General features: G+C 37.9%; 3 protein-coding genes across 7 annotated transcripts in view; 1 reads left to right on the top strand and 2 right to left on the bottom strand.

The window, feature by feature from the left end:
* Nucleotides 1-849: 849 nt before the first annotated feature.
* LOC110159486 (zinc finger protein 208-like) lies at nt 850-5,143 on the bottom strand. 2 transcript variants are annotated; one of them, XM_055151703.1, is made up of 7 exons: nt 4,427-5,143; nt 4,132-4,331; nt 3,570-3,671; nt 3,390-3,485; nt 3,157-3,267; nt 2,954-3,074; nt 850-2,879 (listed from the first exon to the last, which is right to left on the bottom strand). In XM_055151703.1, exons 1-7 carry the CDS (start codon nt 4,449-4,451, stop codon nt 1,603-1,605), a joined length of 1,932 nt encoding a protein of 643 aa, XP_055007678.1. In that variant the 5' UTR covers nt 4,452-5,143; the 3' UTR covers nt 850-1,602. The 2 variants fall into 2 exon arrangements, with proteins under 2 accessions (XP_055007678.1, XP_055007679.1); XM_055151704.1 differs by having other exon boundaries at nt 850-2,834.
* Nucleotides 5,144-5,288: 145 nt separating this feature from the next.
* On the bottom strand, nt 5,289-10,024 carry LOC110159497 (zinc finger protein 493-like). 2 transcript variants are annotated; one of them, XM_055151702.1, is made up of 7 exons: nt 9,901-10,024; nt 9,537-9,736; nt 9,307-9,408; nt 9,127-9,222; nt 8,894-9,004; nt 8,691-8,811; nt 5,289-5,812 (listed from the first exon to the last, which is right to left on the bottom strand). In XM_055151702.1, exons 1-7 carry the CDS (start codon nt 9,920-9,922, stop codon nt 5,760-5,762), a joined length of 705 nt encoding a protein of 234 aa, XP_055007677.1. In that variant the 5' UTR covers nt 9,923-10,024; the 3' UTR covers nt 5,289-5,759. The 2 variants fall into 2 exon arrangements, with proteins under 2 accessions (XP_055007677.1, XP_055007676.1); XM_055151701.1 differs by lacking the exon at nt 5,289-5,812 and adding an exon at nt 6,465-8,620.
* Nucleotides 10,025-14,302: 4,278 nt separating this feature from the next.
* The window catches only part of LOC110158886 (phosphatase and actin regulator 1-like), a 39,922-nt gene continuing 29,308 nt past the window's right edge, over nt 14,303-24,916 (top strand). For 2 of the 3 annotated variants that reach the window (XM_055151705.1, XM_020923435.2), the window contains exons 1-2: nt 14,357-14,918; nt 17,228-17,392. In XM_055151705.1, coding sequence (XP_055007680.1) covers nt 14,639-14,918; nt 17,228-17,392 — 445 coding nt within the window. In that variant the 5' untranslated portion in view covers nt 14,357-14,638. Of the gene's footprint in view, nt 14,919-17,227; nt 17,393-24,916 lie in introns of all 3 variants that reach the window. The other variant, XM_055151706.1, reaches the window with a different exon arrangement.

The following is a 24,916-nucleotide window of genomic DNA, read 5'->3' as shown; positions in this document are numbered from 1 at the left end:
CTCTGGTCAGTGGTCACTAACTAAAATGATCAGATTCAACTGTTGTGAATTTACCTGTTAAATATGTGTTGATTAAAATCATGGGAGTATATGATCACATTCTAGAATCCGAAAACCACTGGTAACATCTCCATGGATACAAGCAGGTGGCGTACCCTTCTCCAGGAAAGTTACATAGTGCACCTTTAAATATGCCAGACAGTTATGTAAGAGTGAATGGAGAAACAGCAGGGTACCGCTGAGGCATTTAGTTAAATTAGGAATAGAACATTATGTTGAGATTGCTTTCCCAGTTGATAAGGTCACAAAATACAATTATTTGCTCCCGTATCTTATAAAACAATCCCATATAATTATCACATGTAAATAAAGGATTGTGCATAAACTTTTAATAATCGGAATTTCTGACTCTCTTCTCAGAATCTCAGTGCTCAACTCAAAATATTAGAGCTGAAAGATTTAGGGAAAATATCTCATGGTGACTTTTATGACCATTGCGACAAGATTTTTGATGTGCTTTAATAACAGGATTCTGTTCAAACTTCACATATTAAACATTTCCTGGAGACAAATAGAGTGTAATATGAACTGACTATCAATTTCAGAACACTTTAAGAACCACTAAACTACAGCAGTTTTTTATGCAGAATAACATAGGATATTCAGTTTTTTATGGAGGAAATTATGGTACTTCAGAAATTGCAGCCTTTGCAAATTTTTCAAAAATGCATACCTGCTGAAGAAACAAAACAAAAATGTTATTGTATTAGAGAGAAATTACTTGAGTTCAGTGGAAATTGGATTTGTTCACTGGAGTTTTGTTCAGTAATTATTTTGTGATACTTGACATCTGGTCTGGTCAGTTTTATTAAATTTACTCAACAGACATTAACAGGATATGGGCTAACAACAGATTTGTCACAGAAGTGCTATATTGCTGCAGAAAAAAGAAATATACCAACACAAAAGCAGGATCATCCCAGTGATCTTTTCTAAATGTACAATATTGTTAAAATTATTGGGCTGCTACACATACTCAGCAGAATGAATCACTTGAATAAAAATTTGCAATTATAATCAAAAATAACTTATTCAGCCAAAATCCCAAATCTGAAACATTCCAGCTATCACTTTTTTGTTGTGACAGACCTAGTTAACCACACCTTTTTTCACTGTGCATCTTTTTTCTCTGTGCATCTTCAGTTGATACTTTCGTGCAAACCCGCTCCCACATTTTGGACAGGTGTGGCGTGGGACTCCGGTGTGTTTCATCATATGTTCGTAGAGCATAGAGCTGTATTTGTATGCTGCTCCACACTCACCGCACATGTACGGCCGCAGATCTGTGTGCTTACTGGTGATGTGGCATTTCAGGTTGATCTCCCTCTTAAAGGACATGTCACACTGGTCACATTTAAAGGGGCGCTCCTCTGTGTGTCTGACCATGTGGATCCTCAGGTAGGCAGGAGTGGCCCAGCCTTTCCCACATATGTCACAGGTACGGCTCCAGTCCATTGTGTCTGTTCATGTGTCTTTTAAGGCATGTCTTTTGATAAAACACCTTGGGACATATTGGGCACGGGAATCCACCTGTGTGCCTGTTCATATGTACACGAAGACTAAACTTTGAACTGAACTTTTTACCACAATAAGTACAGACAGTTCGGTCATTTTATCTCTGTGCACGTTTTGATGGTGTTTGAGGACTCCAGCATTCAAACACTCTTTTCCACATGTCTCACAGACGTGCGGCGTTGCACAGGTGTTGTTGTATTGAGCTTTGTGCTTTTTCAAGACATTTAGTTTAGTGAAACACCTTTTACATGTGTCACACTCAAGGAGACGTATGTTCTGGTGATGTTTCACCATGTCACACAGCCTCACAAAGCTTCTCTTACAGGAAGGACACTGATAGGAGCCTTTGACTCTATGCACGTTAAAATAATGTCTCTTCATTATGAGAATTTTCGAGAATGTTTGGTCACACAGGGTGCACTTCATGCTTTTGGTAAATGTGCTGTTCTCAGATTCTCTTTGGGGACCAGAATCAATCCCTGTATTGTTCTTTGTAATACTAGAGATACAAGAGTTCAAATTGCAAGGTTGAATCAAAATGGAATAAAGATTACTTTTTATCGCAGGCATTTTCAGATTTTGGGGAGGGACACATCTTTGGACAGAAGCTTTTGAAAAAGAATTTTGAGAAAACTTTTCAGATGAGAAAATAATAGTCTTGTCCTTAGATAGTTCACTGGTGGAATATACACGTTTAAGAACAACTACACACTGTCTTAGGTCCTGGTCACGATGCTTTCGAGTGACATTCTTCGTAGCAGCTGCCCTTTTCTCTTGCTCATATCTCACCACACAAACCTTCTGGTGTTCTAGTAAAGTTTTATGTGTGTAGACCTGGCCACACAAGAGGCACACTATGTCATCACTGTAAACATTGTATTTTGGAACAGCATCAGAGTCTATGGACACATGCTGAGTCTCTTCTCTCAAAGTATCTGAATCCAAAATGACCTGAGTAATTGTATTCTCTCTGATACATTCTCCTGAGCATCCAGAGATACTGTGTTTGCTGAGTAAAGAAAGATCATCAAAGTTCAGACCACAGATAGGGCACCTGAAGGATTTCTTGCCAACTAATTCTCTCTGATATGCATGGGGCACATCTGTGCTGTAGTACTCTTCATCATCATCAACGTCATAAGAAAGAGAGACCTCCACAGACGGGACATCCTCCTTTGTCCTCACTGTGACTGCCTGTGGTTCATCTCCCTGTGTATCTGAGCTCTGGAGATGTGTGGCCTTACTTTCAGTCTGTAGGTCTGGTGGAACAGAGAGGTTTGGGAAAATGTCTTCAACATAGTGTTCTGTAAAAATCAAACCACTGTTAATGACACTATAACAGTGTTTAAAATGACAACACTAAATGAAGGTCTGTTACCTGTTGAAAATGTATAGTTGTGTTTATGGTGTTGGATGAGGTCATTGAGAGATTCAGTTTCATTCAAAATGTCCTCACACTCCTTCAACACTGAAGGACACAGCCCGAGCCATAGTGAAGTCTGCAGGAGTATACAAGGTTTCATGGAGTTATTTTCAAATATTCATTAGATCTGCTCATAAATATGACTAAAAATAACTCACTTGATCAAGACTTGGCACAGGGAGTAAGTTTTCCAAATGCAGTATTAATTTTCTCACAAGAGTTTGCATAGATGAGTCAAACTTGAAGTCAAACTCTGAGGTAAACATTTTCTGAATGTGATACAAAAAGTTGAATGTATGGTCACATAAAGATCACCACAAACAAATATTAGCAGTGATAAAATAATGCAATCCTTTATGGTCTCTCATGGAAGAAATGAAGGGTCACTGACCTGATAAAACATGTCCTTTTCATTTGGATCATCCAACAGTGAGTAAATGACTTTGGAAAAAATAGCAAATGATGCGTTCATCTTTGATTTGGATTCCTTAAAAATGCATTTAAATTATTAGAATTTGTTGATACCACATCATATACATAATCTAATTTAGGCCATAAACAGCCTACCAACCTCGTCAGCCAGCTCCATGATAAGATCCTCCATCTTCTTCAGATGAGGCTCGAGATTTTGTCTGTAGCACAAGTCATCACTGTTACACATCTCTAACACCACCTGAAAATATAATCACATATAGTGGAAAGGATGCCATGATTTTACATTATATATTTTTAAAGGTCCTATATTACCCAAAATTGACTCTTTTGAGCCTTAAGCCATGTTGTAATGCTGTAACCTCATCAAAAACATAACTGGAGGTGTGTTTTCATTCACACACATTTGGGTAATGCTCTAGTTTTTCTTCATCTCCAAAGCTCAAAATATTCATCTTGTGACGTGCAGGTTTTCAAGTTAACAGCTACCTTTTACCTTTTGTCTAGTAAAAACTGGCGGCTCTGAAATCATCCAAATGATTCTATTACCACATAACATCACAAAGTGGAACAAGTGCTTTCTGTTTGAGGAGAACTCGGCCTAAATGCAGGGTTTATGTGTTAAACATGTGTGAATGAAAGAAAACACAACTCCAGCTATGCTTTTTGGACGCTTAAAACATTTTACTAAAGCGCGTCACCTTCGCCCGTAAGCCCAGGCTTATGTGCACCCTCTCACGCTGGGTGAGTACACCCGGGATAGTGTCGTGCAGAGCGGTGATGAAGTCCTCCAGCAGCCCGTAGTGCCTCACCGCTCTGTGCTGCACGATCCCCCACAGAGCAGCGGACATGAGCTGCAGGGGAGAGACGAGCAGGCGAAGGGAGGACAGAGGCAGCGCACCTGGCAGCCAAACAAACATACATATTATAAACAAACTGCTTGCATACGTCTAGATAAGATTGGAATAACGGAGTTAGCTGTTTAGCTGCACTTACACTGCTCCGGCAGAGGTTCGTTCATTTTGTTCCAATGTAGCAGCGCCAGAGACTAGATCCAGCGATATGAAAGGGACATCTGTATCTCACATCGCCACAAAGCGAGGAAAGAGTTGGGTGTCTGCAGACCTGTCAACGCTTCCATGTTGTGGACGCTATCCAGCTGTACAGACTCTTCTTCGTCGTCTTCAGTGGAGTTTAAAGGCTTCTTACATCCAAAAAGTTGCATTACCGCCATCTAGTGCCACTACCAAAAACGATCTACACAGGGGCGTCAAACTCAAATTCAGAGGGCCAAAATAAAAAGATACGTAATGTTAAACCTTTTCTTATTAAAATAAATGTTTAATAATAGTTTTGCTTCAACACTGAATCCAGAACAAGCATAATATAAAATAATAACACAATTTTAAATAAATAATGTTTCTATAGCCTATCTGTAACCGCTGGACTAGCTCTAACACATATTTGATACGATCTCCCCAAATATAATTATATCATGGGCCAAATTTGGCCCCCAGACCTAAGTCTGACATGTCTGTATTAGTATATCACTTAATAGATCCACGGTGGTCTATCAAGTGAATTGCTTTGTATATGTGGCTCTGAATTTAAAAAGCTGTATTGTGTGCAACATAAACAATCAATAGTTAAAAAAAATATGATAAATGGAATGCATAAATGGGTAGGCTTAACAGAAATAAAATAAACTTAAATATAGAAGTAAAATATAGATTAAAAAATGTACAGAATAAACAAAAGAATAACAGTGAACCTTTTTGTTAAAGGGGCACTATGTAATAGTGGGGAGAATGATCGCTTCACATTTCAACACACAAATGTATTTTGGGTGAATAAGATGAACTTTTTGGCAGTATTTATTCAAAGCATACATAATTTAATATTCAATAATAGTATTCAGCAATTTACATATAGGCTATTTTATGTTTTGTACTGAATCAGAATACTATTTTGCCACTAGATGCCACACAAAACCACAAATCTGTAAGAAGAGAGGAACAGAGGAGAGGCAGCAGGAGACACAGCTGATGGGCAATGGAACAAGCCTCTGGTTCTGACCAAAATTACCCCATAGTGAGGACTACTAAGGCAAAGATAGACCAACAGCTTTACTTTGAGATAAATGTGTTTGAATACATTTTAATTAGTTTTAATGACTAATTCAGGATTAAGCAACATTCTTTACTACCACTCCTGTTAAGTTATGTTGTTGCAACAATCCAAACTCCTCAGTGTGAGATAAATACAGTTATGTTATTTTATCCGATGTCTCTCCTGAACCCTCGCTCATGGTTCCTGTGGTTTACTCCCCTTACCTCCTCTGAGCTTTGGGACACCTCTTAATATGGCACATTTGGTTGACAGCTGAAAAATGGAAGAACAAAAACAAGAACCAAGGAGAAGGGAGCGAAGAAAAATAATTAAAACGTCGCCTAGGTCACCCACTATATGTCTGTCTGGTCTGATTGGAGGCAATTTTCTTATTTTATTTATTTGTAAAGGAACAGCACATATTAATGAACATTTAACTTGTAAATATGTAAAGATTATAGCCAACATAACAAATTTCCATCTTCAGTCCCTCAGCAGGTTGATGCCAAATAAAGTACAGCAACAATCACACACAAGTACATAACACCAGCAGACACACTAATCACTATATGTACAATTCATTTCAGACAGTTCATTTGAAGTTTGCAGTCAAGAGTTAAACCAACACCTCAGTGTAAAAATGTCATGTTTTGTAGTGACATATTTGAACATTTTTATTATTAGGGACAGTTTCTTGCAGTGGCAGTGTGTGTGTGTCAGACCAATTACATTCTTTATTTATATGGAAAATAATCTTCATCAAATGTTACAATAATAGAAGCAGGATCATATAACAGTTCGTATTAACATGTAGTTATAATACCACTAAACGAATATCACTATTAATCTAAAGTGAAACAGACTAATTTCCCCATCCCGTATCCAAATGTAGGCCTATATATGAAGATACAAAACTGCTCAAATAAAGGAACTCTATCAATCTTTATTGCTTCTATTCGCAATAGTCAATATTCAATCTATCAGTCAGTGCAAGTGTCATGAAACCACATTCAGCCACTGCCACTCCAGATAACAAAAAAATGCATTTTAAAACATGGAATGAGCCTTATTAAGCTACAGCAAGTTGTGCATAGCATAGAAAGGTAGTCTAGTAATGCTACAAGATATGTTCATTGGCATTTAGTAAGTTTAGTGTTTCATATCCTATCTAGATTATTAATTGTCTATATCTTGACAAAAAAATTATAGACATTTTGTTTCTCTGTGCTTCTTGAGACAATATTGCCGCCAAAATCCTTTCCCACATCTTGAACACTTGTATGGATTTATTCCTGTGTGCTTAATCATATGTTCCTTAAGGGTATTGCTAAACTTATACGCTTTGCCGCAGAGACTGCACACAAACGGCCTGAGATCCAAATGCGTACTTCTGATGTGTGCTGCCAGAACACTTTGTCTCTTGTAAGTCTTATCACACTGGTCACATTTAAAGGGGTGCTCCTCTGAGTGTTTGACCATGTGTCTGTCCAGATAGGCTTGAGTGGGCCAGCCTTTACCACAGATCTCACAAAGGTATGGTTCCTTACCATTGTGTCTGTCCATGTGTCTTGTGAAGTATGTGCACTTATAAAATACCTTGGGGCATATTGGGCACGGGAAGCCACCTGTGTGCCTGTTCATATGTACTCGCAGAGTGAACCTTGAACTAAACCTTTTTGCCACAATATGAGCAGTCAGTCTGTTCATTTTCAATTGTATGTGTATTTCGATGCTGCTTGAGGATTCCAGCATTCAAACATGCTTTTCCACATATCTCACAGATGTGTGGTGTTGCACAGGTGTTGTTGTATAGTGCTTTGTGGTTTTTCAGCAACTTCAAATTTGTGAAACCCTTTTTACATGTGTCACACTCAAGGAGACGTATGTTCTGGTGATGTTTCACCAAGTCACACAGCCTCACAAAGCTTCTCTTACAGGAAGGACACTGATAGGAGCCTTTGACTCGATGCACATTAAAATAGTGTCTCTTCAACAGAAGAATTTTAGAGAATGTTTGGTCACACAGTGTACACTTCATGCATTGGGTAGATGTGCCATTCTCAGATTCTCTTCCAGAATCAGAATTTGTGTCTATATTGTTCTTGGTGATACTAGCCAAAGACTTAAAGTCACAAGGCGGAATCAAAATAGAATAAAGATCATTGTTTGTCAGATGTTTTAGCTTAATTTGTTTTGGACATTTTTTTAAATTCTTCTTCAAAAATTCTTCAGATGAAAACATATTAGTCTTGTCCTGAGAGATTTCACTGCTGGCAGATAGACGCTTAAGAACAACCACACACTGTTTCATGCATTTTTGGTCACCATATATTTGTGTGTAATCAACATCTCTTAAAGATTCATTTCTTTCCTTGTATCCATTTTCCTGGTGTAGCTCATCATTTTCATAATTGTCAAAAACCTCTTCAGTGTGGGCTCTCAGGTGGCTGGTCAATGCGTCAGAATGGGTAAAGGTTTGTCCACATTTGGAGCAGGTCTTCACTCGACGGCTTCTTTTACACATGTGTTCCTCAAAGGGGTCCAAATGGGCAGTGGTCCGTTTCTCCTGCTCATATCGCACCGCACAAACCTTCTGGTGTTCTAGTAAAGTCTTATGTGTGTAGACCTGGCCACACAAGAGGCACAGTATGTCGTCTCTGTGAATATTGTGTTTTGTAACACCATCAGAATCTATGGACACACATGGAGTCTCCTCTTTCAAAGTATTTGAATCCAAATTGACCTGAGTAACTGTAATGTCTTCGATATAGCATCCAGAGATACGGTGTTTGCTGAGTAAAGAAAAATTATCAAATTTAAGACCACAGATGGGGCATCTGAAGGATTTCTTGCCAATAGATATATGTGGGGGCACATCTGTGCTGTAGTACTCTTCATCATGATCATCAGCATCATAAGAAAGAGAGACTTCCACAGACGGGACATCCTCCTCTGTCCTCACTGTGACTGCCTGTGGTTCATCTCCCCATGTATCTGAGCTCTGGAGATGTGTGGCCTTAGTTTCAGTTTGTAGGTCTGGTAGACCAGAGAGGTTTGGGAAAATGTCTTCAACATAGTGTTCTATAAAAACGCATTGTTAATGACACTATAACAATGTTTAAAAAAACAACACTGAATGAAGGTCTGTTACCTGTTGAAAATGTATAGTTGTGTTTATGGTGTTGGATGAGGTCATTGAGAGGTCCAGGTTCATTCAAAATGTCCTCACACTCCTTCAACACTGAAGGACACAGCCCCAGCCATAGTGAAGTCTGCAGGAGTATACAAGGTTTCATGGAGTTATTTTCAAATATTCATTAGATCTGCTCATAAATGTGACTAAAAATAACTCACTTGATCAAGACTTGGCACAGGGAGTAAGTTTTCCAAATGCAGTAGTAATTTTCTCACAAGAGTTTGCATAGATGAGTCAAACTTGAAGTCAAACTCTGAGGTAAACATTTTCTGAATGTGATACAAACAGTTGAATGAATGGTCAAATAAAGATCACCACAAACAAATATTAACAGTGATAAAATAATGCAATCCTTTATGATCTCTCATGGAAGAAATGAAGGGTCACTGACCTGATAAAACATGTCCTTTTCATTTGGATCATCCAACAGTGAGTAAATGACTTCAGAAAAAATAGCAAATGATGCGTTTATCTTTGATTGGGATTCCTTAAAAATGCATTAAAATTATTAGAATTTGTTGATACCACATCATATACATAATCTAATTTAGGCCATAAACAGCCTACCAACCTCGTCAGCCAGCTCCATGATAAGATCCTCCATCTTCTTCAGATGAGGCTCGAGATTTTGTCTGTAGCACAAGTCATCACTGTTACACATCTCTAACACCACCTGAAAATATAATCACATATAGTGGAAAGGATGCCATGATTTAACAGCATAATGAAAACATAATAATAATCATCATCATCATCATAATAATCATAATTTGCTATTTTTATTTTACTAAAGCGCCTTACCTTCGCCCGTAAGCCCAGGCTTATGTGCACCCTCTCACGCTGGGTGAGTACACCCGGGATAGTGTCGTGCAGAGCGGTGATGAAGTCCTCCAGCAGCCCGTAGTGCCTCACCGCTCTGTGCTGCACGATCCCCCACAAAGCAGCGGACATGAGCTGCAGGGGAGAGACGAGCAGGCGAAGGGACGACAGAGGCAGCGCACCTGGCAGCCAAACAAGGAGTATATGAAACAAATCACAGGCGAATATGGAAAAGTTTTTCGTTACTCGTGTTATTGTGCTGAGTACCACACGCTACACTAGAATACTAGTAGTTGGGCGCTTTGTTTTGGCTCAGTTCAACTAAAGCTCCCGCACAGTGGCTTACCTTCTGTTAAGGCCTCGCTCATTTTTTCAGTGTTGCATCGGGAGCCGTCTGAAAAACCTTTTTATCTCGAACGTCGAACCCACGATTACACTGCAGGACAACACGGAATGCATCGAACTACAAAATTTGCGCTGCTTACGCCACAGAACGCACATTGGTACGTCATTACGCAATGGCCAGTACGCAAAAATAATAATAATAGATAATAATTAAAACACAATACAAAGAAACATAGTATCCATAATGTATAACCGCATACTAGCAGTAAAACAATTTTAAAGGCATAAATAGTGTTGGATATTTTGTACGTGGTCACTTTTGCTGTAATTAACAATTTAACCCACTTGGTGGCACTCTAACCTAGAAGGCGCTGCCATGGTTCGCTTGCTGGTCACAGGTCTGAAGAACATAGTATTCATTCATTCATTCATTCATTCATTATCTATCTATCTATCTATCTATCTATCTATCTATCTATCTATCTATCTATCTATCTATCTATCTATCTATCTATCTATCTATCTATCTATCTATCTATCTATCTATCTATCTATCTATCTATCTATCTATCTATCTATCTATCTATCTATCTATCTATCTATTTATTTATACAAAAATAAATGCCATTCATTCACATTTAGGCTAAATAAAATGACTCTAATTGTACTTCAATGAACAAATCTAAATCCCCTTTTTAAGATGGCACAGTTTATATTAGTCCCGGCAGGTCCTGGTCAGCTGGCACTGTGTACTGTGCACTGTGCACTGTGTACTGTGCACTAGTTAGTGTGTACTGTTTACATAGAATTTCAGCCAGTTAGGTTAAATGTAGTCTATTATGGTCACACCCATTTACATGGTTAGTAGTTCAAAGTGATGAAAATACATTTATTTATTGTTTTATTCATCTCTCACTTCACCATGTGCCTCAAAGTTTCTTGTACTCACCACTAGATGGTGGCATTTACCTTCTACTGCTCCATAAACTATACTTCTTTATACAGTCTGTTTTTCTCAGATCTTTTGGCACATTTTGTTAATCAGAACTAACTAATTGTTAAATCTTCAAACTCTTAGTTACTTCTGAAAATCTTTAAGTGACTTGACACTTTTCACACACTAGACAGAGGTAAATTCTTCAAACTTTCTGAAATAGTTTGTGACTATAGGGTAAGTGTGAAAACTTTTACAAAGTGTGCAAATTGGGCAAGCACTGCAACATTTATACAATTTCAAAAAGATAAAAAAAAAAACCAAAAACATAAGTAAGCTCTAATGAGATGACATTTTTAAACTCTGGGTTTTTGGACATGCCCCAGATAGCAAAATGTCATTGAATTGACATTGATGTATCTATTGTCAGGCTTTTGATCTTGCTCCTGCTGATCAACATTAAATAAGAGTTGATATTTAATTCATCTGCTCAACTACAATCTTCAGCACTGGAACAACTGGAATTTTCAACTCTGTGTATTCTTTTGTCTTGCTCATATCTTTCTTTTTTTAACTATTCACTGCTTTACACAGATTATAATTATAGTTTGCCTTTTTAGAAGTTATGACCTAATAAAGTTTTGCAGTTTGCGCCAATAGTTGTAAGCATGAGCTGTAGCCAGACAAAATACAGAAAATGACAGATGGAGACTCAGGGAGCGAGGGAGGAGCACATTTGTAATCACAGACTGCCTAAGTCGGAAATTGTAACATTCTTTTGCATTAATTGCTCTACATCTATGGAAACCAGTTCATGTCAAAAATGGGGTAAAGACAGGTTAAGATGAATTTGTTTTTTTAATTTTATTTTCAAATACCACATGCTTTTTACTGCGAGATTAGTCACCGGTTATTATTGAAGGCAGTGAGCGGTGTACGAGTCATCACTGTGCCCTGAAAAATAGCCTACGGTAAGTTGCTGTAAATCTGTCAACAAAAGCATGACATATGTCCATTACACTGTTTACTCATATGCAACAGGTGGTGCAGTAAAAACAGTAATAATGCAAACACAAGCTTTGGGCCTTTTGTTATTGCAGCGCCCAGGGCCAGTCTGACTGACATCATGGTCTCAAATGTTTTTTTGTTGTTTTTTTTTAAATTCAATTCCAATGAGATCTGTTCATGTATAAGTCTTGGATGTGATGATTTTGGCATTTCCATTCAAAACAGATGTTGTGAAATACTTGAACTTCTTATATTTGTGCTTTGATGATGTTCACCATACAGCTTTTAAAGTAATATAGTAAGTATGAGTGTGTTATAGCAAAAATAATACCGCAATTTTCTTGGAGCTACAGATATATTCTATAAGCAGCTCTCAAAATAAGTCAGCTTTTTACTGTCTGCATCTATAAACTAGGGTGTTTTTATTTGTCTGAGGATCAGGAAAGGCACATTGTTGTTACTGTGATGGCAAAACTCCACAGTGGCATCTGAGAGTTGTGGATTTCTTCTGTTTTTCATCTTTTAAGACTGTTTTTTAAAATCAGGCACAGCACCCCTAAGTCATTGTATCAGTTATTCTTACCACTATTAAGTACAACTTCATTGCAAAATAATCTTGAAACAATTCCTTATCCACTGGCCCAAATTGCACGGCAGTTGTGTAACTTCACTGCTATAATCCTGCAGAAGACAAATGACCTCCCCTTGGCTATAACAGCATGGATCTTGTAAGTAATCTCATAAGACAATGAAACCATGTCTTAGCACGCAACATACTTGTTGATACAGCGGCTGTGTCAAGATCTCACCCTATTGGTCAGTGGTGATAGGTGCAAAGTACACTTGGAATTGACTAGGATTTACTAAAGCCATTTGGGATAAGGAAATTTAACAAATATCTCTTGTCAATATTATGAACGCTTGTACTGATCACAGGCTCCAAAAATGTGCTGTTTAAATCTATTTTGTATTTTTTTCTTGAGTTTTCAGACTGTCACCATATAACTGATGAACATTCCAACCATAGAGATACATGTAGAAAACCCCCCTGGTGTGACGTCACAGCAAATTATCAATATTAGAATGGCAGACTTTATTTTCTTTCTATGCTTGCCTAATATGTTTGTTTAGTATATGTAACAAAAGAGTGAAAATATTAATAATAAAATTGAAATTGAAAATAAGATAAAAAAGCATTCACAGAGCAAACATACATTGTCATCGTGTCTGCAACATTATCCACCTGAGGGAGCGCTTAAGCCTTTCCCCTTTTATCCCATAACCTCCGACACCGAGGCTCAAAATATCATGTCTGCATTTGAAAATAGTGCCCTACTTCTTTGGAGCTTTCCAAACTTTTGTGCACGCAACGGTGAAAGGAAAGTTGATTAATGCGTCATGACGAATTTTAATTTTAATTTAATTTTCCCTTACAAATGGAAAAAATAAAATAAAATAATCTCAACAAAAAAAAATAGAAATACAGCTGTACCCTTTTAAGTTCATGACAAGTAGTTTTGATGGGAACAGAGACCTGTTTTTTACTTCACATCTTGTACACACTATTTTTGTCATTCGAGTGGCCACTTTTGTGTTAGGAACAAGATCAGAATAAGATGAAGTATTTTTGCAGTTTGCCAATGTGATGGAACAAATACACAAAGGTGCTTTGGTGCTATGGTACAACATAAAAAGATGATTAAAAATCATATAAAATGATTACTGTCTAGCCTAAATTATAACATAACCTCCCTGTCAAAGCCTGATCTCGTCAGATCTCATAAACTAAGAAAGGGAGGGCAGTGTTTGGATGGGAGACCTGTGGGAATTCCAGGTGCCACAGTATAACGCCAGTGGCAAAATCTGTTGTTTTATCCTTCTGCAAGACACTTCATCCAAATTGCCTAGTCTGCGTACACTCACTCACAGAAGTCAAACGGACTGTTGCATTAGCGGTCTATACAAAAGGAACATCTGATGCCTCCATGGGATTTGGATCTGTTCTGAAGCATTGAGCTGTCTGATCACTGATTACACACTCTCTTTGCTGCATTGCTTTGATTAAGTATTCTCTTGGCTCTTGTCTTTTTTGTTCGAAATTAGGCAAGCACCGAATGGCTGAATGGAATCGCTACATTAAGGGAAATATTTAACTAAAGGCAACAAAAAGTAATATTATAATTATAGTGAATGGTTAAACTGAAATGAGTGGTTTTACTGTTTTTAATTAATACTCTACTAAGCTATAGATTTATATATTCATTTTTCAAAAAAAGAAAAAGAAAAATCCCTTGGCATATTACGTCACCTACTCAAAATATAACATATAGCTGTACATTTTATTTTCTTATTGATACTTCTTTGTGAGTCCAGTCCAAGCAAGAACAGAATTTCTTTTCCAAACCTCACTGGCCTATTAAAGGAGCGCGTGGAGCAGCCAATCAGCAGCGCGCACTGCTCTGCTCCGCTAATCGTGGATAAGCTACAACCGACTCACTGCAGTCCACAGCTCTGGGAGGGAGAGGTATCAGTCCATTCACTACAGCCTGTGTTTGTGTTATTAGCTCACTTGGATCTGGGACTGGGTGATTTTTTTTCTTCTTCTTTTCTCTCTCTTTTTGCACTGCGTATGTTTGGTAGGCTGCACGTTTGGCTTTCAGGTAGAGGTGGGTGCACAAGAACCAGAGGAGCCCTGACGCTGCGCTGCAGGTCAGGTAGGACTGGACTCAACTGATGGCTCTTCAATTGTAATCCACGCTGCCGTAACTGCGCGCTCCGTTTTGTATTCTCCGTCGCGATGTTCAAAACGGCCAATTATCCCACGGTGGATCCTGCGCCCACCTTCATGCACGGCACTTGGTTTGCCACGGGGTGCCGTGAAAACACGCCCGTGGCCGTGGAAAAACCTAAGAAAAAAGCGTTCAGCCTGGTCAAAATCATGTCTCTGAGCAACAAGAAAGGACACGACAAGCCCCCGCACCACAACAACAACATGCCGTTCACCATCCACTGTACCATCGGCAAAGAAATCAAGCACATATGCAGCAACTGCAGCCGAGGCAACGACACTCAAGACGGTGAGTAGGAGAGAGAAAAGGCTCGAGGCTTGGACCACTAGCCCTGCGGTACAGCCTCCTCTGCTCTGCGCTCACAAGATGGCCTAAAGGCATTAAGACTGAGCAGGTTCTTCTGCAGTTTGCTGTAGGCCTACTCTGTTGAGAGCGTGTCAGACACTGCTATAAGTGGGTCAGTGTAGTACAGAACAGTGCTGCTGTGAGCCTCAGGACTGAGTGGGTCAGAACTTCTTATCAGAGTGCTACCTGTTGTGTGGTATGGTGTCAGTCTGCATACAGCCTATTGATGGTCTATAATGTTTTTATATGCAGATGTAGTCCTGCTCATACCGATGTCTGATGATGTTGGTTCTTTGAAATCTGAGAAATGTGAGCCTTTTCAGTTTCTTGTCATTACATCACCATTCAGCCATTTTTGTATGCAAACACTGTCTTCTTAATTAGAACCATACTCATTACACAAGAGACTGTCTATTTCTGTATGGGATCATTTGCCCTGCTCTCAGGCCAAATGTGGTCATTAGCAGGTTGTGTAGGCTTCTGTTTCGCACTGACTGAGATGGTTGAAGATGTCTTCCTTATCCTCTGCAGCTTTATTCTGAGCAGCCTGTGTGTTTTGGATGCCTAATGAAGTCACTTGGATCTATTGGCTTCAATCAGTATTGGCTGCAGCACTATTTATAGACTGGTGTGTATAGAACCAGTAAGAAAGTAGCCTTTGAGGCACTAGAGCATCCAAGTAATGGAGCGTGCTGGGACTGGTTAAGTCTGCATTACTGTCACATCGTTTGCATGTATTCCCAGTGCCCCGAGGAGGTGACTGGTGTGGACTGTGTGCAGTGATAGCTGTGTGTTTGCAAACCCCATTACTCTGAATGTAATGTTGTCATTCAAAAAGGCACCTCTACATATACCACAGAGAATATGACTGATGCTGTGATGCAATGAGGCGACATTGACAACAAAGCATTCATTAAGAAGAGCCCATGCTCACTGAGGCTGGGCTTATGCTCATGAGATATGTACTTGTGATGTTCACTTTCTCTAGTACTTTTGTTTTTAAAGTGGAACTAAAAACACCCACAGTGGGGTTTAAGTGTTTGGTCCCACTTTAAATTGGCTTAGTAACATGGCCTGGTGTCACCTGCTCGCCTCCATGAAGATAAGCAGATACATTTAATGCCATACTGTGAAATATTCCAGGCAACACTATATCATCTCCATGGAGACAAGCAAGTGGTCAATCAGAACAATATATACAAGTTATGAAAAATCCTGAAAGCACTCCTATAGAATGCCAATAATGATTACCGAGAAGCTCTGCCAATATTTTTGTGGGCAATATATATAGGATCGATTTTAGATTTCCCTCAAACTGTGTAATTTAAATTCACTACAAACATGCCTACAGCTTTTTACCACAGACCAATAAAAGAGCAGTGTAGTCAAATTGTGCGCAGTTATCTCTTTGCACTAAGCTGTTCAAATAAAGCTTTATGTCTATGCTTTAGGCTGTAGGTCGACCAAAACAAAATATCGGACTCTGCTGGAGATCTATGGTCCATAGCCAATGCGCTGAAAGGCGCAAATATCATCATATCTTGAATGTCCTACATTATGCAAAAATGACTCTTGAGAACTTTTAGCCATATTATAATGTTGTTACTTCATGAAAAAAAAAAAGAGTTGTATTTTGTTTCATTCACATATATTTGACTGATCCTTTATTATTAGTCTGTCTGTATCTCCAAAGCTCAAAATTCTCTGTTCCACATTGTGATGTCATGAAGCAGTAGTTTTCAAGTTAACAGCTACTTTTTAACTTTTAGTTCATCAGAGATATAGGTAATTCTAGAGCTTAAGGATCCAGATGATTCAAGTGAAGGTGTACAGAGTTTAAAAACACAGTGGAGCACTTGTATTATATGACATCACAAGGTGAAACAGGGTGTTTTCTGTTTGAGAGAGAAACAACAGGGTTTGTATGAATGAAACAAACCACAACTCCAGGTATGTTTGTGATGAGGAAACAACATTATACCATAGATCAGAAAATAGTGTGATATAGGGCAAAACAAGTAAAGACTCCAGTATATCAAACCTAATTATGCTACAGAAACACACAATGGGACATAACTGCTGTCCTATCTTGTCTTCCCTCTCTACACCTTTCATTCTACCTGACACATTTTACAGTCTGCAGTGCACTTCTCTAGCATAGTTACCACACTTACCACCTCCTCTGCACCCTCTTCTCAACCAGTTTTGACTTACCCCTCCTCTTTTTCTCTCTTTCTCTTTCTCTCTCTCAGCTGAAGAAGCAGAGCGTTTTGCCACCATGCGCTCCGAGGCCATGCTGACTGGCACCCACACGCCGCCCATTCGCCGTCGGAGCAAGTTCGCCTCTCTGGGACGCCTCCTCAAGCCCTGGAAATGGAGGAAGAAGAAGAGTGAGAAGTTCAAGCAGACCTCAGCCGGTATGTTCCACTTCAGTGGGCATTAAAACATGGTGTAGATGTTCAAGAGCTGCAGTGGTGTGAATACAGTGTCCTTATCTATTTTTGGCATCCTTCAGATTCCATGGTAATGTAGGTAACTTCATAATGTAGTTTCAGGAGATTCTGATCAATATTTTTGCAGTACTCTTGATTAAAATAAAGTAATCTTAGGACTCTAATTGTGATGTATCAACTATTTAACTATTTTTGGTGCATTGTGTAACTTTTCTGGTAGAGGGTCTGTCAAATTCTTTTCTTCATGGAGATGTTTTTGCTTTGTCTGGATACTTCACAGTATCGTATTAAACATTTCAATCTGCATGGCAACCAAACCATACTAAGTTACATGTCAGATCTGTGCTCACAGTCAGAATGTCTGTTTTTCTAGGTATTTTTGACCAATAAAACCACGGACCCCCAACCAAAAAGTTACTCAGCGCACCTTTTAAAGCAATATGATGATAATGATAATGTGGGACTCTAAATCTACAATTATAATATCACAAAGACTGCAACGTTATTCAGTCGGAAGGTCAAAACAGACAACAAAATAGTGTATTTCATATGTATTGCACATAATTTGTCAGTATTGTTTATCTATAAGCCTGAAGTCAGAATAGTTTTACGTGTTTTATGTGGTTACAATAATATACATGTATAATAATCAAAGTTGGATTAGTCAACTGATCAAAAAAATAATTGCTGACTAATCGATCATTAGTTTCAGCGTGTAAGTACTCCGCCTCAATAGCCCTGTCGTGTTTAAAATGAGTTTTCTTTGGCTAAATAAGGAGTGCCTGTTTTGGTCTCTGGGGTGATTGAAATTGATTCTCCAAAAGTGCAGTGTTGTGAGTTTTGTGCTCTCAGGCCTCTTTGGTCTCTTTGATGCTGTATTCTGCCGTTGTCAGGGGCGACAGAAGGACAGACTATTGCTACAAGCCTTGGTCAGTCTGATGGTTACAGCTTAGATGGAGATACAGGTTTGGATTTGGGCAGAAAGAGACAGCGCATCGCATACCCATTTAAAGACTTAATAGAATTAGCATGTTGTTAATATACTAGGCTGTGATTGCTCTCTTTTACAGCCACTCCTGAGACACCTGTTTTGCAAAGGATTTTAGAGCTATTTTTGGCTGTTATACTATACTGTATAATCAAATATAAAATGATTAGATACAAGTCTAGAATATTCTGTTATCTGAGACTGTGTATGTGTATTTGCAAAGGAGGAAACCGGAAATTACTGCAGTGGTTGATTTGTGCATATGGTTATGTTAAAAGCACTGGAACTGAATGTGAAAAATAGCTCTCATCCATATTAAACTGTTTGCAGTGGAGTTGAATAAGTGCTTTTCACAACTCACAGACCAGTAGAGAGTTTTGTTGTGAGGGTAAAGCTAAAAACAACTAGAATGCTAACTTGCACTTCCTGATATTCAGACACTTTTTTTTTTATAATTAAATGCAGACAGTACTCAGGACTTGACCTCCGGAGGTGCTTATACAATATATCTGTACTGTGAGAAGACTAATAATAAAATTAAAAATAAAGGTTTAGGACTCAGCTGTTTTGATCCAGTTTTTATTATGATTTTTATTAAGAGAATTTTTTTGGTTGTAGTTGATATTTATTATGTCAAATGGCGAAGGGCAGAATTCTTTGGTTTGGACTCATATGGCAGGAGGTTTCTCGAAGTCATTGTGTCATTTGATTGGTGTCACTTGAAAAAGGACTTTCTAAATCACAAATTGCTCTGCCCATGACCTTAAAGCAGTATTAAGGAGAAAGCTTAAGCTTTGCCGTGCACAGCTGACTTATTTTGTCTTCAAGTGATTCTTATACGTCATATCTGTACTGCTGCAAGATTAATTTGATCCAAATACATGGGAAAAATCAGGTATAGGGCCTGTAAGTATTTTAGACACTGTAACGTAAGTTGATGAAAATGTTTGACAGAAATATTTTGTAGTTTTACACAAGCTTTTGTCAGAAGTCTAACGAAAGTCTAAAAAATAATAAACAGAAGCCCATGCAAAGTGGAGTCTGAATGCTTCTACTTTATTATCAAATGTACACAAAACCCCAAACGGTGTGGGAAAGCTGTCCATTCACTAGTGTGTCCATATGCAGTGTACAATGAAAAACACTGCTCTAAAAGGGCACATTATGCTGGGAATTCGGATTGGAACAGCTCTTTTCACTCTTTTGTTATGCACTTATTTTGTTTGCATAATTCCTCTCTCTCCAAATACTCATTATTTGTCCACTTCTTTTGATGGTGGATTATGACTTTATATAGGCATATCTCAGAGGAGGGCTGGAGACAATGTCCAATCTGAGTATGGAATGCCAGGCAGGTGCTTTACTTGCCAGCATGCCAGTGGGTTTTGTGCCCGTCACATCCATTTGGGCTCCCACTGTGATCCCAACTTCTGAAAAGCCCATATAAGCGAATGCGGAAAAGTGGAGCAGTACCAACAATCACGAATCAGTGCGACCAATTCACATGACAGGAAGTAGCTCAGTGATTTCCTACTTGGATGGTGCTGTACAGACAGAATAAGGGTGAATGATTCATCAAAATAAATCAGAATTGGTATTTGAATTAGGGTAGGGTGATATAGCAAAATAGTTAACCACACATTTCTTTAAGTTTCTTTTTTCTCTTGCTCAAAATGTCTTTCAATATAAATGTCATGCACTAAGCAAGAACCAGCTTTTAACTTTAAAAAGGAGTTAAATTTATTTTTCTAAAGTCTGAGCTCTCTTGCCAGAATGATCTCTCTGTATTCTTTACAAGAGGTCTGCGTGGTCCCCAATCCCTTTGTCACGCCTCAAGACAGAAGTAAACATGATCGTCCAATCAGATTTGTTTATTTCAGTGAAGTATATTAAATGAAGGAGCTCACTGGTCATCTGTCATTTTGAGCAAAGTTATATTTCTCTCACCTCAGATTAACAGAGTTTAGTGTGCCATTTGCATCATTGTTTCTGTTTTTCAGGCCCATGTGATTTTTTATTTATTTATTTTTTTCCCTCGTAAGGAGCCATAGTTATTTCGTTATGGACTAATCATGCATGTCCCTGATTGGCTAATCCACCTGTCAATCACCCCCATTTGACCTGTGGGAGATTCAGCGGTGACCAGACTCTTCGTAAAGTATTGGAGAAGTGTGTACGCTTGATCCCAGACAACGAACTAGCCCCAACCTTAACACTGACATTCTGAAACTATTAGATCTCGATTTGATTGAAATTAATTTTTTTATTTCACAGTCTTAACATGAATGGATAAAATTATGTCTCACAAAATACCTTGTCTCCAAGGGGTATTATTACATATCAAACCCTGACGTTTAGTCCTGTGTGTTACATGGGATTTCTGTAGTATTTTAGCAATTATTATTATTTAGCAAGTATTCTGTCAACTTTAAGGGTTTGCAGAGAATGTTTATAAAATGTGTACTTTGTCTTCTTGATTCTTAAGAAATAAGAATTATATATTTGTACATATTTTTCCAAATAACAAAAAAGACCAATGGGCAAATATTCCTTCATCTCTCTTACATCTCTTCTTCGTGTTGTGTGTGTTTTTTATAACTTGATTGCTCTTTTGTAACAGGTCATCACAGAGACCTACTTATTATTCAGTTCAAAGCCCACAGCACAATGACCTATTTATTTCTCATAACCATTAATGTTAGAAAAGATGCAGCAAAACGGACACACTTCCTCCTACAGTAAATATAGATCAGTGATTCTCTGGTACGTACACATTTAATGTTGCAGATGTTGCAGTGGTCTGGTGGATTACTCTGGCTTTATACGTGGTTTGGTCCTAGACTAGTCTGGGTTCAGACCTGGTTTAGTTTTAATCATCTTTTGCACTAAATAGTTCAGCTGTGTTCCTGGTTTACTTTGTTTAATCCAGGAATATGCCCTACTTAATGCACATTTTAGTATAATAGAGATTTAAATCATCAAATGCAATTTTCCTGCATGACATTTTTTGGTTAATATTCTAATGCACTGTACTTTCAAATGTAAAGATGATTATGCAAGGACTAGTCTGCCACATGAATTATTATTCAGAACATAAACCATTGTTCTCTATGAAAATATAGCTGTTGTGTGAACACCTTGTCTGCAAATGTTAGACTGCAATACAGCTGCACAGTCTGGATTTCTCTCATGGTGCATTGTTTTTAAAATGTATATTTATAACAAAAACTGTATTGTATTTTTGTAATGGAAATGTAGAATCCCAGTTCTGCCTCGTTTGTGGGTTGTTTTGAATATAGCAGCCATTGTCTATATATATATATATATATATATATATATATATATATATATATATATATATAACTTGTTAAATTTGGAATCTAGTTTCAATACTAGTTTTCATATCAACAAGTACTGAGAAATGAAAACAGAATATTTTAGGAATTGTTTTGACTCTTGTCCTACCATGGGTTGCAGACTAGAGGGCTGAAAAATTAGGACTGTTGCTAGAGTAATTAACAATTCAAAACAAAATATATCTATTGAATATCTCCTTTTTATACATGAAACTGAAACTCATGGATATCAAAAATAGTATAAACCCACATCTAAATAAATGGAATCACAACATGTCAACTCACACTCTTCCATTTGTGTACAAGTTTGACTGCTTAACGTGTACTTTCAGATTAATAGAAGAGTCCATTAAAGTTTCAACGCAGGTTTTCAGAGGCAGGTCTGGGAAATGGTCTTGGTTAAAAGCCCCCACTTTGAGCTACAGTGCCTGGGGCTGCTGCTGGGCTGTGTTCGGGCTATCTGGGTCACTTTGCAGACAGATATATTTTCTCTCACTCAAAAAGAATATAAATTACTAAGCGCAGTTTTGCACATCAATACAGACAGCTCATGTTGTTGCCAGTTTGATTTGATATGCTCTTAGCTGAGTGTCTCAAATGAGGCTCCTCTCCTGGTTCACATTTTCACTGTTGGACGTTGGTTCTGAAGGTGATTTTTAAAGAGGTCATGTCCCAAAGATGTTTCGAGTACTTCCTGTTATATAGGACAAGAACACGAGAACTAGCAGCAGCAAGAATGGTGCAACCTTGAGAACATATGGCTCATGGTCTTACAGAGTACAAACTTATTACATAAAATGGATTCTCTTGTGAACTTTTAGTCATGTTTATAATGTTGTGTTTCATTCATGCATGTTTGAGTAACCCTTTATTATTAGTCTGTCTGCATCTCCAAAGCTCAAAAATGCTCTGTTCCAGCTTGTGATGTCATGTAGTGATAGTTTTCAAATTGACAGCTGCCTTTTGTCTTTAGTTAGTAGAGGTTGTCAATTCCAGGGCTGAAATTATCTAAGTGATTCTAGTGTATGGAGTTTTAAAAACACAGTGAAGCACTTCCTGTATTACCACATGTGTGTCCAAGCGTCTCTGTGTGCGTCGGCCTTTAGACATTTAGATATGCCTTAGAATTAAGATGTTTATGCACATTTCTTTTGTGCATAGCCTTCTTAAAAAATGACTTCTGTTGTGGATCAAGGTTGACTTTGTCTTAAAGTTTTAAAACTCATAACCGGATATTAATAATAAAACTTTGACTGAAATTTGATTACTTAACAACCACCAATACTGAAAAAAAATCCATAAATGAACAAACTGTGCACATCCTGGTGAGGTGTTCTGATTTAATGGTGTTACACAATCCTGGACATTCATGAGCTGGAGGTTATGTCATAAGCTTTCAGTAATTACTTCTCAAATGAGGAGGGGATGGTCTCATAATCCTTCAAACATAATATATTCATTGGCATATCACCACTGAGCAATTGGTTTCTCAACAATGTTCTGCAATTCACAGTTCTGTTATATGAGAGACTTTTCCTCTTCAATTGCAATGGCAAAATCGGTAATCTTCTTTGTTTTGAAAAATTATTAAAGTATTCTTTTATTTGTGACCATCTTCTACAGTTATTATCAGTGAAAATGAAATGTCTAGTGGGTTTGGTCAAGGAGGGATAGAATAATATTTAAATTGCACAAAAAAGTATTTATTCATTTTAACATTTAACAAAACAAAAACAAAAACCTCCCACGGCCCACCCCTTTTTGCACCTGCCTCAGTCAACAATCACCCAAGTCTGGTCAAGTCTCAAGCCAGTATGTATAAGAAAGACCTCCACATCAGCTTGAAGTTCTGTCTAAAATACTTTTGAAGGTATTACTATACAAAGAGTAAACTGCAAGCCTCTGATTACTTTTTAAAATGACACTTTTTCCAAATGAAAAAATTATAAAATTAGTATGTATCAAACATGACTTTTTCAGTGCTGATAAATAAATTGTATGTTACATTTTAGATGAAAATGTTCCAGACAAAAACGACCAACTTTGCACGCACCCCTTTGATATTTTGTATTCCTTTTCATCTTCTAAAGTGACAGACGTTTATGAATAATTTCCATGCTCAAAATGTCTAAGAATAGCAGCAGTACTTATAGTGCTATGGGCGCCAGACTAAACCAGACATTGGCACATGCCTCCTTCCAATATGTAAAATCTGTTTATTGAATTGGGTCAAAAATAATCTTGCATAAATTATACATTATGTACTAATATGACCTAATATTACAGGGCCCATATTATACTATTTTCTGATTTATGATATAATGTTGTTGAGTTGTGTCATTTCATTCACACATGTTTAACACACAAACCCTGCACTTTAGAGTTCTTCTCTCAAACTAAAAATATTGTGTTCAACCTCGTGATGTCATGTAGTAATATAGGAAGTGCTTGACTGTGTTTTTAAACTCCATACACCTTTACTAGAATAATTTGGATAATTTCAACCTTAGAATTGCCAATCTCTACTAAATTTAAGGTAAATATAGCTTGTTAACATGAAAACTACTGCATCATGACATCACAAGGTGGAACATGGAGCATTTTGAACTTTGGAAATGTAGACAGGCTAATAATAAATGGTTACTCAAGCATGTGTGAGTGAAACAAAACACAACTCCAGGTATGTTTTGATGAAGTAACATTGGCTTAAAGCTCACAAGAGTCAACTTTCTGGAGATGGCACGTCCATTGCATAATTGCATGTCATGCTTTTATTTTATTTTGGCAAAAAAGTTACATGGTGAGGCTCTTAAGTGCAAGTTAGATTTCGCCTTTCACAAATAACAGCCTTTCCGTCCAATTTTCCTCCTCTTTTGGGCTTATTTGTCTGAAATTCTGGTCATGTCCTCTCATAAAAACTCCTCTCCCGACTGGCTAATTCCTCGCCCTGAGCTAGTATCAGACAAGCTCACATTGGAAAAGTTTTTTAAGTTCACGGTGATATTGAATTTGTGCAATCCCAAAGCGTGCTGTCTGATGATAATTCTGCGTTATTTGGGAGAATCAGCAGTTAAGTCTTGAAGCACCATCTTGTTTGACATTCTGCTCAGTTCTGTGCTCATTTTTTTGGGGGGGGATTTGCGG

The sequence above is a fragment of the Boleophthalmus pectinirostris genome, unplaced genomic scaffold, assembly GCF_026225935.1.
Source record: "Boleophthalmus pectinirostris isolate CB_2022bp ecotype Guang Dong unplaced genomic scaffold, ASM2622593v1 HiC_scaffold_16, whole genome shotgun sequence".
Lineage (NCBI taxonomy): Eukaryota > Metazoa > Chordata > Actinopteri > Gobiiformes > Gobiidae > Boleophthalmus > Boleophthalmus pectinirostris.
The sequence above is the reverse complement of the archived record's forward strand: the minus strand, read 5'-3'. Positions and strand labels throughout refer to the sequence as shown.